Genomic DNA, 19,549 nt, shown 5'->3' with positions numbered 1-19,549 from the left:
ACAAATAGGTAGAGGGAACCTCATCTGGGTGTTCCTGCTCTGGCAGGGGGATTGGACTAGATGATCTTTTGAGGTCGCTTCCAATGCCTGACGTTCTGTGACTCTGTGACAGCCCCCACCTCTCAAATACACAGAGCAGCCCCAGGAGAGGGATCCAGGCAGCCCGTCACCTCTCCGTGGCCTTCTGGCCTCAAAACATGGACCAGCGCATCCTCTGAGCGACGGTGACCACACAGATGTGGCTGAGAGCTGGATGAACACGCCACAGCAAGGAGGGGGGGCTTGGGGAAAGGTGTAGCTTCTCATTCAGCTTGAATTTGGAACCGCTGAGCCCTCAGCTAGGGAGCGGATGCCTGCCAGGAGCCAGCGTTCATTCCCAAGCCCTCGCCAAGGAAAGGACCCCAAAGACGCAGCCTCCGGAGCCTCCCACCCCGCTCCGCAGAGCCCACTCTGCAGCCGTGCGTCGGCTTTCGGCAGCGCTCACCCCTCACACCTTTCCCTCCACCTCTGTCCGAGGGGGAAAAGCAGCGAGCTGAGGAATTTGGTGTGGGCTTTCTTTCTTTTTTTTTTTCTTTTTTTTTTTTTTTATTGTAAGGACTCAAATCCAGCAGTGTGATAAATGCATCCGAGCTACAATTAGGAAGATATATAGCATCAGAACGCGAAGGTCTGGGCAGCGTGGTGAAACGCGGGCTCTCCAGAGCCCCAGCTATGTTTCCCATTATGTAACCCTGGTCATGGGCAGACAGCCAGACTCCAAATGAAAAAGAGACTCTGGCTTGGCACCGTTTCTATTTTCCTATCCTCATTCAGGGTCAGCACAGTGTCATACAGCTGCAGAGAAAGCTCCGGGGATTAAACCTGGGAAAGACTCCAAGACCAGGACCTGGGTTCAAGTACCAGCTGAAAGCAATAAACCAACTGCCACAGCTGGGCTGAGTTTAGACGTTCTCAAAAATCCCCCCAGCTCTCTTCCCTTACTAAGAATGAGCGATCGCAAACATGGCAAATGCGGTGTGAGCGGAGGCCTTGGGACATGTAGCCCCAGCAGCCCCAGGTTTTAGGCTCTGGCGGAGCCTTGACAAGCTGCCCCGCTGGCCCCGAGCCCAGCCCGTCATTCTGGCAGTGGCGCTGGCCCCGGACGAGCTGCACTTTGATGCAAGCTCTGGGCCAGGCCTTTGCTCCTAAGGGCCTGCCAGGTGGGTATGGGGCCTGTTTTTTCCAGAAGCTTTAGCACATTTGTGGCATCATTGCACGGTGCTTCTGTGCTTTGGGTGGTTTTTTTTTACCATCCCTTTTCTGCGTGCAACTGACAGCAATGGCTGCTTGGTGCTGGGAGGTGGTTTCAGTGTGTCCAACCAGCTTCTCCAGTGGCACTCGTGGGGACCTTGTGGCACTGTGAGGCACAGAGCATGTGTGGAACGACACAGGCTCCTTACTCAGTTGTGCAACTTGGCATCTGCAGTTGCTCCTCGGATGCTCTCCCCGCTCCTGAGCTCACCCTGCCCATAAACCTTGCCTTGCTCCAACACACCTGCTGCTCTGATCCAGGTTCTCACTTCCAAAATTTCTTTGAAGCTGCTCCTATCTAAACCCCCAGACCCAGTGATTCTACCTGGTTATTGAACAGCCCCCAGGCTTGTGTCAGTAGAGCCAAAACAGCAACCCAGTGCTCCCCTCCTCCTTCCCCACCTCCAGGGAAAGCGTTGCAAGCCCCAGGTCATGCCCAAGAGCGGAGCCAGTTCCCTGCTACTCCTCGCTACCCACATCTCCAGGGAAGCTGAGCTGCTGCCATCCCACAGTCCTGGGCCGCCAACACCTGGCCATGCGATGCTGGGTCCACACTAGAGATCTGGGCTGGAGGAGCAGCTCATCTCCTCGCTATGGATAAGCCAAAGAGCTCTGGGATGGAGGAGCTGGCAGTCAGTATGAGGAAGGTTGTCCACGGCCCAGAGCATGGGCAGGGTGGGACAAGAGGGGCTGCTCAGCCACCCTCCACGGAGAAGACAAGGTGGGGAAGCCATTGGGCTCCTGCTACAAGCTGAAGACCCTCATTCTTCCACCAAGCAGACCTTGCAGAGCCTCCCAACCCACACTCCCTGCTCCCCAAAAAGCCACGGACCACAGGCTGGGCGGCCACCACCACCTTCTACCACCCTGACGGGTGAGCGGGAGCCACCAGCACCTGCTCCGGCAGCCCTGGGGGGACGCGGCCCCGCATGAGGGGGAGGCAGCTCGTCCCGTGGAAGGCGCCAAGCCCTGGCTGTGCAAACCCGATCAGAAATTCCATCTCGAGGCTGCCCGTCGCCAAGGGCTCAGCGGCTCCCAGCACAAGAGGAAGGGGGGGATTGGTGCAGGCGCTTTCACGTGACAGATCCCAGTTTGAGTTCCTGCCCAAAGATGGGCAGCAGTTCACATGAGCAGGCAGCGGTCCCACACCGAGCAGCCGACAAACAGAAAACAGACTCCATCTCCACAAAATGAGGCCCAGAACTTCCTGTGTGAGATTTCCATTTCCTCAGCCAAATGAAAAAGAACTAGAGTAAGAGGCAATAAACTAGGAGAGCAGGACTGGACCTGACGCATGGAGCGGGGACCCATTAATGGTTAAGCCACTTTGCTGGATTACTCTTAATGCGTCTTCCCATCACCCTGGGTTCTGGCTCCTTTGGATTAACAATAAGACGTGATTTCAGGCTCTGGATCCGGAGTACCAGAGGCAGATGGAAAATCCTGCGGGAAAGCAGCTACGGAGCATGCTCAGACACTGTTTCGCATACTCCATACTTGGCCCCTTCACTCGATTTTCTGTCCAAAAATATGCAAATTGCCTAGTCCGCATTATGGACTAATGGGCTGGAATTGGCCAGTTTGGAAAATTAACCCTTTTGTGTGTTGCAGGGGTAGAGACAAGCTGTTTCTGAAGCAGAAGGGAGATGACTTTTGGAGCTCCAGGAACGAGCAAGCTGCTCCGGGCCAGCCCAGCTTGACCAAGGTTAACCTGATTCTGTTAAAAAAAGGCAACGACACCTTGCCATTTGTGCTGGAAATGGACTTTCCTCTTGCAGAGAGGAAGGTCCTGCCTATTCAGCTGGCTGGGCCTGCAGAACGTGTAAAGGAGATGTATCCCAACAAAAGCAGAGGCGCATCCTAAGCAGAAAGTATAAATCCAGCTCAGGGGACATTTCCTAGCACACGGAAGCAAAGGGCACCTGCCAGGCCCCCCCAGAGACACTTCAACCCCACTGACGCATCAGTGAAGAAAGTCCCCACCGAACATCCCCTGCGTAGCAAGTCTCTGCTGGGTGTCACAGCCAGGAGTGAGCATGAGCGAGGGGGAAAGGCGGCACGAGGGGCTCAGGGAGGGAGCAGACAGCAGAAGACAGAGCAGAGGATGCACGTACTGTTTGGGGAGCTCCAGAGAGGTCGGAGGAGGATTCCAGGTGTCCGGGTGTCCGAGCATCCAGTCTGACCAGACCTTTACACTGGGGAGCAGCTCCTTTAGGTCCTGGGGCAAGGCAGAGACCTTGATGTCGTCTTCCTCATCCTCCTGCTCAACCTCTTGTGGCTGAACTGCAAATACAAGACGTGAGAGCTGAGGCCGCTCACCACAGCCCTGAGCCAGGCTCAGGCAGGGACAGGGGATGCACAACACGGATCCCAACATCCCAGTCTTGGACACACAAGGGAAAAGCCACAACCCAGACCATATGCAGAGCCAGATCTGTTCTCTCTACGTGATTGGCCTGGGGGACAAGCTGGGACACCTGTGACCCTTTTTATTGAAGGCAGTGGGATGCTAGCGCACCAGTCACAGAGAGAGGATCCTAAGGTCTCCGTCTTGGGAAGTTTCCCAATAGCTGGCAGAAAGCATGCCCTGTGTCCATCCTTTTTTTCCAGTTGATTTTGCCTGCACAGATCAGGGGTTTTCATGCCAGATGATTCAGCTGTAACCTGGGCACAGCCTGGGACACTGCGGGGAAACCCAAGTGCCCCAGCAGATGGGAAGGCCTGTACAAAATAACAGGGAATGAGGGTCTGAACCTCACTGGGTTGCTTTGCGAGCAGCTGTGTGGACACTGCCGGTAACCCCTTACCTTGCGCGCATTCCCGCAGCAGGCTGGTGCACCTCCTCACCAAGAGGGCAAACATGGAGAGCCCCAGGGCCGTGGCCTGTTCCTGGATGACGGAGCGGCAGTCCTCCGAGATGCACTCTAGGAGACAGAGACGGGGTTCAGCGGGGAGCAGGGCAGATGCTCCTTCGTGCTTCGCCTTCGCAGCCTCCCGCTCTGCATCCCGCATGAGGCAGGGATCTCACACCTCTCCTGTGCTCAGCTGCTCCATGTAGGGAGGAAAAAGGTGGTAAGTAGCTGCTCTGGAACGGGAAGCGGCTGTGGTCACACTGCCCATGTCATGCCTGACACCACCTCGTGTGCTGAGCCAGCCCAACCAAGCCGGCACTCAGGGCTTCCAGCACAGAAGCTGCTGTTTGGAGCTGATGCTTTCCCCTGAAGGAGGGGGGTATGTTTAAGTGTTAAAAGGGTAATTAGCTGCATGTTTGATCTCTGTCCCTGCTGGAGTCTTAACCTCAGCAGCTGAGGAGGGGGACTCCTCCCATTAGTTCACCAGTCACACAACAGCTTGTCAAGAAAGCTTAAATTGAAGCTGTTACTCAAGTAGATGCCACACGACCACAGCTCTTCCAAACAGAGCCGGCTCGAAGTGAGAGCAAATCCCCCCGGCACATCTACACCCAGCCAGAAACCACTTCTGAGGCTGCTGGGAGCAGCGGGGAGCTGGCTCGAGGGAACTGCCTGGAGCTGGGCGTGGGTTCCATTTAGCGATGCTGAGAGCAGCATGGGGCATTGCCAGCCTGCCCGACTCGCTCAGGCACTGCGCTGCCTGTTCCCAGAAGGTTTTAAATCCCTTCGGGCAGTCTCTGCCCTCTGAATCCCCTCTGCCCCCCAGTTCACACCCTCCCTTGAGATGTGGGGGGGAGCAGCTGGCTGGGGGCTTGTTCGGAGGGAGGGAAGCGGTGTGGGGAGAACAGAGATGCTCCCCGGTGGGATGGGATGCTCTGGCACTGCTCGGGGGTCTCTGAGCAGCCCCTCACTGGCTTGCACATCGCTTCCAGCCCCCACCCTGCAGCCATGGGGAGAAAAGCTGCTGCAAACCAGGTGAAGGATTTGCACAGACAACACTAACACGTACATACTGACTCCCCGACACCTCTGCCACAGCCATGAGCATCAGTTTGAGGAGAAGGTGGTGGAAGCTGAACTCCCCTGATGCGGCAGAGCAGAAATTTTGGGCAAAGGGCAAGAGGATTAAAGCAAGACATTGAGACCTTGTTCCAGCTGGGGCTGGCAAAACACCTGAGGCACAGAGAACAAACGTGGGGTTTTTAAGTGCAAATTATTTCAGAGCAATGGGGTGGGGAGGTTAAAAACAACCAGAAAAAGACTAAAGCACACCTAGAAAACATGGGAAAAAATAGGAGGGATATCTGCAGGCTTGATTTGGCCAGCTCCTACAGCTGCCAGTGAGATCAGCACCCAGTGGGGAGACCCCCAAGGGTAACCCGGGGTGGCACAGAGGGGCCTTGGTAGCTGAATTTGGGTGCTCTGCTCCCCGAACCAGGGCTGAGGCCATGCCGCAGGGCAATGGTAGAAAGCGCCGTACTGCAGGGGCTGTCAGCTTTTGGAGGAAATATAAAACTAAAGATGTGACCACTCTGGGACAGTAAATCTCTTTCATGAAGCCTTTCCCACAATTAAGAGTGTTAGTCTCAGTGCTCTGGCCACAGTCCAGTTGAAGAAATTACAGTCGTCTTCCCCATGCTCCCTCCTCCCGCGCTCGGGCAAGAGCCCGGACTCCCTTCACCTCCCATCTTAAACGGGCACATGACAAGACCACAGCTGCCGCACCTGAGTCTGGTGATTTTCCCAGGTGGGTAAAAAGCTCTGGGCTTTTCAGCAGGAACCCCCCACTTTGGGGGCAGCACCCCAGGGACTCCAGGCACTGTGCTCAAGCCAGACTGGCAGTCACCCCCAAGGTGGGCTGGAGCAAAAGCTGAGTCCTCCCCCTCCAAAAAAGGCAAAGCCTAAAAAGGTGTTTGTGATGCTGAGGGTCACGAGTGCTGCCGCAGCACTGATGGACTTCAGAGGTCAGCTCCCCAGATGCACAGCGGGTGCAGGAGAAGCCGAACTACAGCATCAGGTCCGCAGGCAATCCTGCACCCCATCCCTGCAGGCAGTCACCAAAAACCTGCTGCCAGGGACATTGACAGGTGGCATCGCTGGCATCCCATCATCTAAAGCTGCCACAAACCTGCACTCCGCTTCCTCCCCTGAAACCCCAATTCGGCTGTAATCAGATAACCCTCCTGTACTCACACCCCGCCACACCGCGCAGCCAGAGCACGGTATGGAGGTGGGCAGGCCAACTACGGACATAAATCACATGTAAAAGAAGTTGCCATGAGGTCACAGGCCCTGAAGCGGTCAGAGACGTGGCTCCTCTGTGCCACCAGCAGCCACAGAAGCGACACTCTGCAGGAAATCGTCCAGCACAACAGCAGGTTGTGCACCAGCAACCACAGCACATTCCCCCTCCACCTTCTCCCCTCGCAACCAGGCAAATCACAGGATGGTCTGGGTTGGAAGGGACCTTCTAAGTCCATCCAGTGCCACCCCTGCCATGAGCAGGGACATCTTCAGCAGCTCAGGTTGCTCAGAGCCCCGTCCAGCCTGGCCTGGGATGTCTCCAGGGATGGTTCATCCACCACCAATCTGGCCAACCTGGGCCAGGCTCTCACGACCCTCATTGAAAAAATTTCTTCCTTATCTCTAGCCCGAATCTCCCTCTTCTAGTTTAAAACCATTACAAATGTCCCTGTCAATGCCGGAACCAGTTAAACAGCTCCTGTCACCACGTCACCTCACAGCTCTCGTCTGTGCAGAACCAGATCCCGCAGCTCATCGGGGTTAGAAATGTCACCTTTCAGCTGTGCCATCGCCATCAAAGCCGCTGTGTGGGGGGAGAGGAGGGTGGGTAAAGCTGGCACTGCTACCTAAATAACTGCTCGTTAAACCACAGCTTAAGGTCAAGCCTTCAGAACTCGCAGCGTTTGCAGCCAAGTCTGACTCGGGTATCAACGTACCCTCACCGCACGCTGCACCGACACACGGAGCCACACTGCAGACACGGCAGGGAGCTGAGCCGGCCTAAAAACCCACCTTCTGGGAGCTTGCTTAAGCTGGGTCTGTCTCTCAGTCACTTGTAGCCCCACATCAGCTACACCAGCATAACTCTGAGATACGTGCATCGCTGCACAGGGCTAGGAAGGAGCGGGCAGAGCATTTTCAAGCAGGAATATCATCAAACACTTTGCAGCCCGAAACAGCCTGGGTAATTTGCATTACCGCACACTTCAGAGGCTGAATTTGCCTCAAAGATCTGTCTGTCTGCACCTGAAAAATAAGTGAGAGCCCTGCAGCCCTCTGCAAACCCACCACAGAGTTCGGGGCTCCAGACACTGGACCGGCCGGCGGGACACGAACTCTGACAGTTTTTTGCAGGCAGGGGTTGAGCACCGTGTTATTAAGCCTGCCTGACACTAGCCACTCATAAGACCCTTTTTCCAATTGGCTCAGACTTTAACTATCAGAGCTGAATTTTCCATGCTGGGTGCTTGTCTCAGCCTGAATTCTTCCGGAAATTTTTATCCAAAAGAGTTCGGCTAGTTGTGAGAATAAGGCTAGAAAACAAGATAGTGGCTTACCCTTGTTAGAAAAAAAACACAACCTTTTCCTTGAGCTAATCTAGCAACTGCAAATCCTGGAAAGGGGACCTGAGATTTTGCTGCAGAATAACCTTTTTAACAGAGAGTTTTCATGTCCTACTAGAAATCTGTCCACACTTGGCCAAGCTATAAACATCTGAAACACAGCAGTTTTTCCATATTCAATAGGAATTCATTTCAGCAGCTAAAACCTTCTAAGATTTCACCTCCCCGAGCATGCTCCATCTTCCTTACATCTAACCGCCCTTACACCTCACCCGCCTTACACTCAGCACAGCAACTGCCCTGCTCCCATCCTGCACGTGGGGACCTCTGAAAAAATGTCCTTGTCCTCATCACTGCTGCTTGTTGCGAGCTGGAGATCGGACCCAGACTCCTCCAGCTGGCGCCCAGGCTATCTGCTCTGAAGCAGAGCCCAAGAACGAGACGAGGGAGAGGGGATGGGATGGAAAAAATGGGAACTGATGACTGCGAGCGCAGAGAAAAATCACCTGGGAACCTGGGATGGGTGGTTTTTCTGAAGATGACAAAAACCCTCTGAACTGCAGAAGTGTTCTCCCTGTTTCTTTGCATGTAGGAAAGAGTGTTTGGTTGTGTTTTGTTTTTCAGACGGGTACTGGTGTGCGTGAAGAGGCTGTTTTTCTACCAGGAGGCAGTTTCCTTTGCGGAGAGCGGGGTGGGTCAGTCGGCGGCAGCACCTTCTGCGAGCGTGTCCCTGGGATCAGCCACGTCCCATGCAGGGGCTGTGAGATTTGCTCCAACCCAGCCAGCAGCGGGATCCGACCTGGACTTTCTGCAGCCATAAATCTACCTGCTTCACACAGGCTACGGTGCATGGGGAGGGGGGAGAGAGAGACGGAGAGAACGGGGACTTTTGTAGCGGGGAGAAATTTGTGTTTCTCTGAGAACATTATATTCATGGAAAACATAAACCAACTGTCGTCAAAGTCGTCTGAGCTCAGGAAATGGAGCGGCCGGGAGAAGGCTGCCATGTGGCCGGATGTTATGTATTTCTAATTAGTGCTATACATCTTTCAGCAGCGAGTGTCCTTTTGCTGGGAAACACAACGCGCTGCCCTTGTTATTGTAACTGTCAGAGAGTGCTTAAACAGATAATCTCCAGGAAAAGTGATAAACACATCCCCTCTCCCACTAGGGTGTGCAAAACAGCAATGCCAAACCTCTATTAGGGCAATGCAACCAGCCGCAGGAAATGGGAATGGGAAAAGAGCAGGCGATGCGAGGAACAGCCGCCTCCGAGGAGAGGAGCTGCTGGAGGAAGCTTCTCGCGGCCGCTCAAGCGCCATGTGCCGAAGGAAATCCTGCGAGGGACAATCGGGGCAGAGCGAGGGCGGGACAGGTGGCCTTGGCTGCGGCGCACCGGTGGGGACGGGGCAGCGGGTGCAGGGGAGGGCAGCAGTGCGAGTCGCAGCAACCCCCAAGCAAGCAGCACACAAGCTCCTGAGGCCATCCCCGCCAACGCAACACAAGAGCCGAATCTTGTGCTGTTAAAACAAGCCAATGGGCGTTAGAGTCCCAAAGGAGACTGGATTCCTTTCATTCAGGCAACCAGACCACTCTAAGCCAAGGTTTGAGAGGATCAAGCGATTCAGTTTCCACGCTGGCCTCCCTGTCCTAACCTGAGCTGCAGCTCCAGACTGGGACGTTTGGAGTGACAGCGGCGGCAAGTGTCCCCCCAGCAGCAGAGACGGGCTTTGCTCCCGGAGAACAACAGATAAACCCACCCTCCTTGGTGACACAGTAAAGAAACAGATGTCAAGGCAATCGAACGAACGGGTCGCCAGACACAATCCTGAGGATGGCAAAACTGTCCGGGGCAGTGGTGGAGTCATCATCCCTGGAGGTGCTTAAAAGGCATTTAGACCAGGTTCTTACGGACATGGTTTAGTGCTAGAGTTAGGTTAGGTTATGGTTGGACTCAATGATCCTGAGGGTCTCTTCCAACTGAAATGATTCTATGATTCTAAAACAGGAGGCAGGAGGTGGAGGAGCTCGGCGATGGGCGAGCGGTGCCTAAAGCACCAGCTGATGTGTCAGCAGCTCCGGGCACAGACAACTGATTCACCAGCGGCTGCTGCCCTGCGGGGAAGGAGACAGAGGCCAGTCACCTCCATGCTGACACCACCTGAAGGCAATTGCTTTGCTCTCTTATCGCCCAGACACAAAAGTGTTTTCCCTGTGAGTCACCCTCCGCCAGACATGGCGTTGGCAGCGCGGTGGGGCAGCCCACCGGGATGGGGATGTCTGCGGGGAGCACCCAGTCCAGGCAGCTGGTCCTGCTGCCGCGGTGGAGACCTCACACAGCCAACAGGAATACAAAGCAGCAAAGCCAGGAGGATGCTCACAGCTGTGGGGGCATTTCCCGACACCCCCTCGCAGAGGACCTGTGAGTCATGGGCACTCCCAGCTCTCCACTGGGAACCGGCGAGTCACACACACACACTCATCTGCCCCTGAAAGAGCCTGGGAACCCGGAGGCACTCGCTCAGCACTGGCTAATACCCTGCAAAGAGCCTTGGAACAATGATGGGCAGCTTTCTAGAAAGATGCTCCCCAACTCGGGATCTACAGGCAGCAGACATGACGGCAGCCCCAGTCCTTCCAATACAGCCCAGCAGCTGAGCTGAACACCACCTGCAGCACACAGGGCTGAATCCCTTCAGATCGCAGTGATAACCTAGATTTCCCAAATCCACCTTCCCACACTGACCTCTCCCCACGGAGAGATAAGAAGGACCTGGGGGGATCTCGGCTGCAGCGCCCAGACACGACACGCGGCAGCACCGGGGAACTCGCCGCACGTGTTCCCAAAGCAGCCGGGGCAGCCCAGGAGCTCCCTCTGCTCCACGCTGAAACCCCGTCTTGTCCGAGGGAGGGAAGGAGGGAGGCCGAGGAGGTGAGGAATGCCGGGGGCCTGGGGAGGATGGAGCAGCTCTCCCTGTGGAAGCCATTAGATATTCAACACTTCATTTGTTTCCAGCCGTCCTGGACTGCAGCGCGGGGCTCGAGGACGGGAGGCTCTTCTCTGACGTAACCAGGAAGCAGCTGCAAAATTAAGGAATCCCTCATGACATCATAAAAAGGGTCGATGGTTTACAGGGGAAGGTATAAAAATTAATGACATATTCCCACCCGAAGCAGCAAGCCTGCCCGGGAGCCACAGGGGAAGCCGTGCTCTGCTGACGGGATGGCTCTGTGCTGCCAGCTCCCTCTGGCTGCTCCGGGGACAGCTCTGACCGTCCCCAAGCCCCGGATCCACATGCTGAGCTGGATCCTTGCACCTGAGGCACGATAACCAGCTCCATACATCCTTCCTGACCCTCGTGAACAGAGCTTAAGGCTGGGCAAGGGAATGACTTCAGAGACGGCTTTCTTGCCTACTCAGGGCTGGCCAGCAGTCACTAACGAAGAATATAATTTTGAAGTGACTCAGGGAGAGACAGTTATTCATTTTCACAGGGACATGTGCACAGTGTGCCCCCAGCACCCCAATTTCTGCAGCCCCGGAAGACCAGCAGGTCCTGCAGAAGGAGGTCAGGGTGGTGGCACCCGGGCTAGGACAGAAAGAATGACATTAGCCCTCGAGGACAAGCACAGAGCCATTTCCACTTGAAAAGGGAAAAGGATAGTGGTTTAAAATTAACTGCAGCCTTTTCCAGGAAATATCAGTGGAAAGAAGCAGCCATTTTTAGAAATGTTATTCTCAGAAATTTCCTGAAAAGACCCATCAGTCAAAACACAGATTGAAGCCATTTCCACTTGCACTCAGCAGCACTCGGAGCTCTCCCTCCGCGCTCGGGGTGCCTGACCCGGCTGGCAGGGCCAGGACCCTGCTCGGCACCCCTGGCCCCAGCGAGGCCGCAGGAGTCAGGTTTGCGTGTCCATCACCCCAGGCAGTGTCACAAACACTTCTCCTGCCCAGGGAGCCGGTTCCTACTTTCACCAGCCCCATTCGCACAGGGACACGCCAGTCCCAGAGCATCACAGCTACAGCAAAGGCACCTACAGTCTCACCCACACTGGCAAAGCCCGCAGAATCACCAGATAAACTATTATTTCTCAGTGCTGCCTTCACCAGTGCCGCTCCAAGTGGCTGAGCTAATGCTAGGACTTAGGACACAGGCACAGCAAAACCTTCCCTAGCCTCGAGGCTCTGCAAGAGCCGCTGGTTCTGCTGCCAACAACTGACAGCTACACGAATTCGACCTGTCTGGCAGCTAAAAGGCTGGCAAAGCCACACATACGTAACTCCTGGCAAGCTCGTAAGAAAGCCTGTCCCTCCAAGCTGGACAGGCAGCTCATCAGCGTGTATAAAGCTCCAGACCAGCCTGGCACCAGCTGCCTCTGGCACCAGCTGCCTCTTGCACAAGCAGGATGGGGCTGAAGTGGCTGCAAGGATGAAAGGGTCCAAAGGCGAGCAGGGCTCAGTATGTGTGGACAAAACAGGGAACGCTGCACCAAAATGCGAAAAAATGTGGATGACAGACATGTAAAAGGGAAGTAGGAACACTGCAGTGAGGCAGGACCATGCAGCCTGGTACAAGAAAACCCCTGACGGCCCGTCCTCTGTCTGGTAGACCTGTCAGCCCGTCTGCACAGCCTGAGCCATGAACCTCACCCCGAAAATGCCAGGGAAGCCAGCATGCTGTGCGGGACGTGTGGTCGGGGGAATGGGCTGCCAGGGGAGCCGGCATGGCACGCTGCTACCAGCATCCCACCCAGGAGCTGCGTGCGCCCAACCATAATTGTGTCAGATGTTATTTACAACGGGGGAGGAGGTGTGAACAGAGCTTTCCAAGAGATTTACTCCAGCCCCAAGTGAAGTTTTACTAGGACTATGGCAGCAAACACGAGGCAGCCTTTTCCAGCCCCCCGGCCCCGTGCTGGAGGTGGGCACGTCTTTGGCAGCAAATGCAAACTGACAGCCCGGAACGTGCCCCCTCTGCTGTGAACCTCAGTGAGCGCTTTAAGCCTGGAGTAAAAGTTAAAAAGAGCCTGCAGACAGGCGTGTTCGGAGAAAGCGGCGTTTGATAGGGCAGGAACAGCAAAGCGCAGAGCTCCCATTTCAACACATTCACTCGTTTGCTGCTCTTCTTTTGACAGCTTCCTGAGGGACCAGAGCATCAGTATGTCACCTCACAAAGCAAATGCCAAAACGTAAAGCGAAACCCATGCCCCCACCCCCAGCTCCAGGGATGCGGTAAATCCCAGGGTCCCCATGGGATGCCCGCAGGCCTGAACTGTCTCCTCACCTACCACCCCTGCCCAGTCTCCCCAGCAGCCCCCCAGCACCAGGACACCCCTCCGAGCAGGGCACAGCCCAGCCGCTGTGCCTACAGTCAAGCTTACCTAACACTTTCCATTATAAGACCCTGGTTTTAATTCCTAACAACTTTGCCAAACTTTAACCATTTAGGCTGCAAATCCTTCAGGCCAAAAGCTTTCTTCAAGCTAAATTTATTGGGAAAATTTCAGCTACAAAGGTTCAGCCATTTGCCAGAATGAGGTTAGGGAAAATATATTGTTCTTCTCAAGTTAAAAATTCTTTTGACCATTTCAGCAAAATCCCTAGCACCTTCACACTTTTGAGCAGGAACCAGAAGTTTGGCAGGGGACAGTGGTGGGGTCTGGGTGTGCCTTCTGCCACCTCCAGCCAGCCCCGCTTTGCCAAGGGAAGCAAGAGCACCCTGTGGAAATTCGGGTGCTCATTATCAGCACTCACGTGCCACTCCGACCGAAGCAGCAGCTGGTTCGTCTGCTCAGACAGGCGAGGGAATCAGCAGCCAAAGCAGGTTGGAGAGTGGAGAGGGCAGGTAGAAACAGGGGCCAAAGCAGCACAATGGAGGTGAGAGCCCCTTCCCCACGTCCCCAGGCTGCTCTGGTGTGCACAGAGGGTGACAGTGTCCCTGCCCTGGCAGAGGCTGGTGTGGTGAATTGAGATCCCAGTTGAGGTCAGTCCCGTTCCACGGGGGAGCTTGGTTTTCTAAAAACAATGGGAATTAAATGTACAAAAACCATTACATGAACACAAAGTTGAGCACCGGAAGGTCAGGAACACCAGACCTAGAGCCATCTATGCAACTTTGAGTTAAATGCATCATACTTATGCATTACAAGGTAGTCCTAATGACATATCACTTTTTCTCCTCTCTGATTATCATTGTCAGTCAGCAGAGAAAATTAACAGTCAGCAGAGACCCTCCTGCAGAGCCTTCTGACGTATTCAGTACGGCTGAGGGTTACAGGACATGGTCACGTTTGGGGGATTAAGATGGCTCAGTGCTACCCTGGAGAACTAGATTCTGTCTTTGCCTTGGTCATGAACTCCCAAGGGGATCCAGAAATCACCTCAACCACTCTCAACACTCATGGTCAGTGTTTGCGCATCCCCCACTCATTGGCCGGCCATGGTGACCCAGAGAGGATGGAATCTGCAGACACTGGGCAACTCTGCTTCGAATACAAACAAATGCAGTTGCTGAAGGACTATGTTTTTAGAAGAACATCTCCTACATTTCAAGGTGAGCAGTCAAAAAACTAGAAAACCTGTTATTTTCCTTAAGCGCATTTCCCCATCTGTACGCGCTAGAGGTACCATGCAGAAAGACATCCAAACCCAAGATGCTTTAAGACAGACACCAGTGAGTTTACGCTATCCAATTATTTGGAACCTGAACCTTTTCGTTCTTCCTATGCTCCATGTGGCACTGAACATGATGATAACACTTAATCAGCAACTTCTCTGGAAAACTCCCACGTGAAGAGAAAGGAATTTTACAAGCGAAAGGACAACAGGAAAACTGAGGTTGGGATCTCTTTGCCACGTCATCATCTCGTCCATCACAGGAGCCTTTATCTGCATTACACCGCACCTCAAGTGCGTGGAGGTGCTGACGAGCAGAGGCTCCGGGGTTTGCCGTGTTTGGAAACAACCCCTCGCAGCCCTGCTCGTGAGGACACAGCCAGATTCACCCACCCGACCTCTCGTGGTGAACGGGAGCTGCTGTCTCCTGCAGAAATTCGGAAAAACGTCTGCTCCGAGTGGTGTCATGCACATGGAGGTTCTCAGGTGTCACGCCAGCAATTCCCTACGGGAAGGGCTGAGACCACGGGCACAAACCCGCAGCACACAGACAAACCATTCCAGGACGTTTAACATCCGAGCAGCCGTACTAGGAAATACGATCTCAGTGCTCCAACAACTGGTGTGTAGCCGGAGCCTCGGGTCCCAAAACCCCGCGCAGACTGCAGCACGCACACCCGCACCGGCTATCGAGCCCCCGCCGCCACGGGACTCAGTAACTAAAAAGCCTCAACCTTCTACATTTCACTAACAAGCATAAGACATAACGGTTTTATGCCAAATTCCTCTTTTCCCCTGTGATTTGAGAGACGATTGGCACGACCCTGAGGTTCGCTGCAGCTCCCGTTGCTGCACAGCTCCCAGCAATGCAAAAGCTGCACCCTTGGGTGGGGGGCTCAGCGCCGGGGTGCCCCAACACCCCGTTTTATTTGCAGCTACACCTCTTGCCATGAGGGCACGAGGGAGCATGGGCTCCCGTACAGCCAGAGCTGCTGCGTTTCCTGCAGAGATTTGAAAACCTGTTGCAGTTCCAAAGCGAGCTTCGATTTCACTGTGACCAGCAGCTCCGAGACTCATAGTTACTATACAGCCGAATAAAATATTTTTTCATAAATTTAACGCCAGCATGTCTGTGTTTGGAAACTTTGAAAATCCATGTTGTATGGTTTACTGCACTGGAAAAGGTGCCAACAGAGTTTCAAAGGAAGGGAAGTGTATAACTGTTTCCTTTCAAATGCATTTTCCAATGGGATCCATTGAGGGAAAAGGCTGGAACTAACTAAAACATTATTAAAATCTGTTATGAAAAGAGACAGAGAGATGGAAAAAGATAGACAAAAGCTCCAATACACAGTCGAAAGGGAGGGAGGGAGACAGGCAGTGAGAAAGGGGATATGGGCAGAAAGGCACTTTTGGGTGGGGAAAATGGGGCGAGACGGGGAGATTTAACTGGCAGTCGCCCTTCGTGGTTTCATATTATTGCAAATCAATTGATCAGGATCTCAAGTGCTGCTGGCCCGGTGGCACACGGCGAACCACAGAGCTGGCTGCAAGCGCAGCGCTCGCGAACTGCTGACCTTCAGTTTTCAAACCAAAAATATTCCTTGGGAAACAGCTACACCAGGTTCCAACCCCGGGGGCTGCCAAGCAAAAAACAAGCACTACTAACCTGAAGTAACACCCTCATCCCTTACACCAAACCACCGGGACTAGTAACCTGAAGTAACTCCCTGATTCAACCAGCAGTAACCGAGCGTGACATGTGTGCAGGGGCTCGGCTCTTCCCTCCTCCCCGAGCGGTTAATTCTCCAATCGCTGACACCGACCGTCGCGATGAGCCCACGGGACGCTCCGACGCGCTGGCCACACTCACGCTGCTCTAACAAAGTCTATAAACACCAAAGCGATCGGGTCCATATAGCGCGGTCACGGTCCGGGTCCAAAACCACCGCTCCAGGCACAGCCCTGGGTTTGCTGCCCTGCCAGTGAAGGGGGAACTGAAAGAGGCTGAAAACATACATTTTGTTAAATATTTCAGTGTCCTGGAGATCGGGGGCCTGACTGGGGATGGAGCCGGGTCTCTGCTGCTCTGCCAGGCTTCAAAGAGCCAGGCCGGGGGTGGGCAGAGCTCGGCGTGCGCCTGCAGAGCTCCAGGCCGGGGTTCTGCGGGGCGTAGTAACCGTGGGCTGTAGCACACATGTCGAGGGATGAGGGGAAAAAAATAAACAGACAGACAAAAGAATGAGGATGCTCTGCCAATTCCAATTGTGCAGCTTTTATTTTAAATGCTTATCAAGCTGAGAAAGAGCAGAGTTCTTGGAAAACAAGGTTTCCTTTCTTCCCATGCCAGTGTCAAACGCCCTCAAGGACGGGTACAGCACAGGCGCTCGCTGCCGGCCGCCCGCTCCGCAGCAGCCGCCGTCCCCGTCCCATCCCACCCTCCTCGGGAAGGGTTTGCAAGAAACAGCCCTGGCCCTTCTGGTAAAAAGATCTGTGATTTTTTTTTTTTTAAAATATATATATATATTTTTATTAATCTCCAATCTGGCTGGGTTCAAATTATGGCCAATTACCCACCAACACTTCTCGCTAATAAAATAAATTTTTACGGGCCCTAATTACTGCTTTCGGCGAACTGCTCTGCAGGAAGCTGAAAGGCTGCGGCTCTCTCCAGACGGCAGCAGACAGTAAAGCAAAGCACCCGCGAGTAAAAGCGGAGTAAAGCGGCGAGTGACTCAGAGGAGGTGGGGGGGGGAAGAAACGCTCGCGCCCGGCTGGAGCGTGAGACGCGCCGGTGGATCGGACGCCGCGTGCCGTGCGTACGGGGCTGCGGGGACGGCCGTCAGGTCCCCGTCAGCCGCGGTACCCGCCACCTGTGACGCAAGGCTGGTCCAGGGGACCAGAGCAACGGCCGCTGGGTATCTGCGGACGCAAACCGGCAAGGACGTTCGATTTGGAAATGGCCGCGGCAATCACGTGCGGCGGAGACGGAGCTGCCTCCCGTCACGGCTCCGGGGACCAGCCCTCGGAGTGGGGGTCACCCCCTCTTTGCTGCGGGGGACGGAGGGGAAGCGGCTTCTCAGCCCAGCTGCCACCTTTGGTTTTCTCCATTGCACACACACTTAATTGAAGGAGACAGAAATAGCAGAAAGGTAGAAAATTCCTCTAAAAACATGAAATATCCAGCTTGCTCCCAGCTACACACACGCTCCCGCTCACCAGTGCAGCGCGGCCCCAAAGGGCTCCCTGAACGTGAAAAACTAGCAGGAACCCACTGGGTGACTAAACCCACAGCCAGACACCCCCTGGTCCACCCCCCGCTCCACTGCGGCGGCCGGGAACACCCTCCGTGGCAAAACCACCGTCCCACGGCGCTGCCGGCCCACGCAACCCGGGCTGCTGGAGTCTCTCAAAGCAGAGCTGCCACGCAGGTATCCAGGCTCAGCTGGGGAAACGCGGCTCTGCGAGATTGATTAATCTTTTTTTCCCCTTTCTTAACCAGGATTACTTTAATTTTCGAGGCCTAATGGAGTCCAGCTGCGATGGGGAGGCAGCGCTGCAGTAGTACAGACACAGACCTTACACGCTGGTGCAAACTTGTACAACGTTCAGCACACGCACGCGCGCACACAAAACCCTATAAAAAGGATGCACTGCGGCGGGATATTTTTAGTCTTGACAATACGGCACTAAAAATACAACTTTGCTAGTACATCACTACAGAAATATTCCCAGTGTCCATTCAGGAACGGTTTAAAACATTTATTTTTGTTTCCTTTTGCAATGGTCAGAGAGGAGGGAGAAAATAGAAACTCATTGATAAGAGGAAACGAGAGAGACATGAAAAATTGAAAACTACCTAAAAGCTCATGGAGAGGTTTATTTTATTAGTTCTTAATAAATATCTTGCAGATTTCCTCAGGAAATACACCAGATCACATGTAAAATAGTTTGGTACTGATGTCAACTGTGTCAGCATATGAAATCTATTAGGGTGAAGCCACAGCAGGGTGATCAGCGTGCTGAAAAACTGCACGGCACCGAGGCGAGGGGGGGCGGGGGGAATCTCATGGCCCTTCCAAATTCTTCGAGAGGTAAAAAAGTCAGCCAAGACGCAGAGAGAGAGAAAAAAAAGATCCCACATCCTGCTTTGCGCTGCCAGCAATGTGAAGTGCCCAGAGATTAATTCTATGTCTGGCCTGGAAATGTGACTTTAAAGCATTGGAGGGAGCGGGGAGGAGGAGGAGGAGAGAGGAACGAGAAGGCCAGGCGAAGCGGGACTGGCACAGTGCCACTGACGTCCCCCCCTCCTTCCCTTTCCCAAGCCGTGTTTCAACGTAGACAGCAGTAAAACCCCAACAGACGGCAGCTCCCGGGGCTGCCAGGGCCTCGCACCAGCTGGGGCGCGTCTCCCGCTCCCCGCAGATGGGCCCGGAGCATCGTTTCCGCCTCGCCTGCTCCCAGAGACGCACACCAGCCCATGTGGCGGCATTTTCGCCGCTCCCCGCCACGGCCCCGCGCGCCGGTGGGGCCCCCCGGGCGGGACGAGCCCCGGTCCCAGCACCAGGCACGAGGTCTTGTCAGACCTTGGCTCCACGGGCTCCGGCACTGAAGGGTTTATGCTGTTCCCAACCCGCCTTTGGCAGCCGGAGCCTCTTTCTCCATCTCGGTGCCATTACCCGGAGAGCAAGCGCTGCTTACACAAGATTCCCCCGCTCGGCTCCCTGCACCGGAGTTCACCGGGGCTGGGTCAGGGGACCACACACTCCCAGGAGAGAGAAACCCCAGAGGTGAACCCATCCCTATGGGGCATCTCCCTCCCACCCCACGGTGACACACTCCTGTCTGCCTCTTGTCCCACTCCAGGAGACCTGGAGCACACACCAGAGATTTGTGCCAGCCTTGGGGACAGACAAATCACTTGTGCCCTCTCCATGTCACCTATAAGACAGCCCTATGGTCACATTAACCACAGCCATCATGAGCAACATTAATCAGAAACGAGCCTTCAATGAGAGAAGGGCCACGTACCTTCAGTGCTGTCACCTGGCTGGGGTTGATCTGCCATGGTCCACGCTGGCTGTGAAGATGGTCTCAGCATCACGTTAGCCAGAGTGACTCCTGAAGGTAACATGCTCAAC

The 19,549-nt window shown here is 54.6% G+C and overlaps 1 protein-coding gene across 3 annotated transcripts in view; it reads right to left on the bottom strand.

Annotated features, from left to right (window-relative positions):
• SMG6 (SMG6 nonsense mediated mRNA decay factor) overlaps positions 1–19,549 on the bottom strand; it is a 108,135-nt gene that overhangs the window by 53,046 nt on the left and 35,540 nt on the right. For all 3 annotated transcript variants that reach the window (XM_065036954.1, XM_065036952.1, XM_065036953.1), the window contains exons 11-12: positions 4,098–4,214; positions 3,405–3,573 (exon numbers count right to left, since the gene is read on the bottom strand). In XM_065036954.1, coding sequence (XP_064893026.1) covers positions 3,405–3,573; positions 4,098–4,214 — 286 coding nt within the window. The remainder of the gene's footprint in view (positions 1–3,404; positions 3,574–4,097; positions 4,215–19,549) is intronic.

This window comes from Columba livia, chromosome 20 (genome assembly GCF_036013475.1).
Source record: "Columba livia isolate bColLiv1 breed racing homer chromosome 20, bColLiv1.pat.W.v2, whole genome shotgun sequence".
In the NCBI taxonomy this organism is placed as follows: domain Eukaryota; kingdom Metazoa; phylum Chordata; class Aves; order Columbiformes; family Columbidae; genus Columba; species Columba livia.
This window is presented reverse-complemented; position numbering and strand designations above follow the sequence as displayed.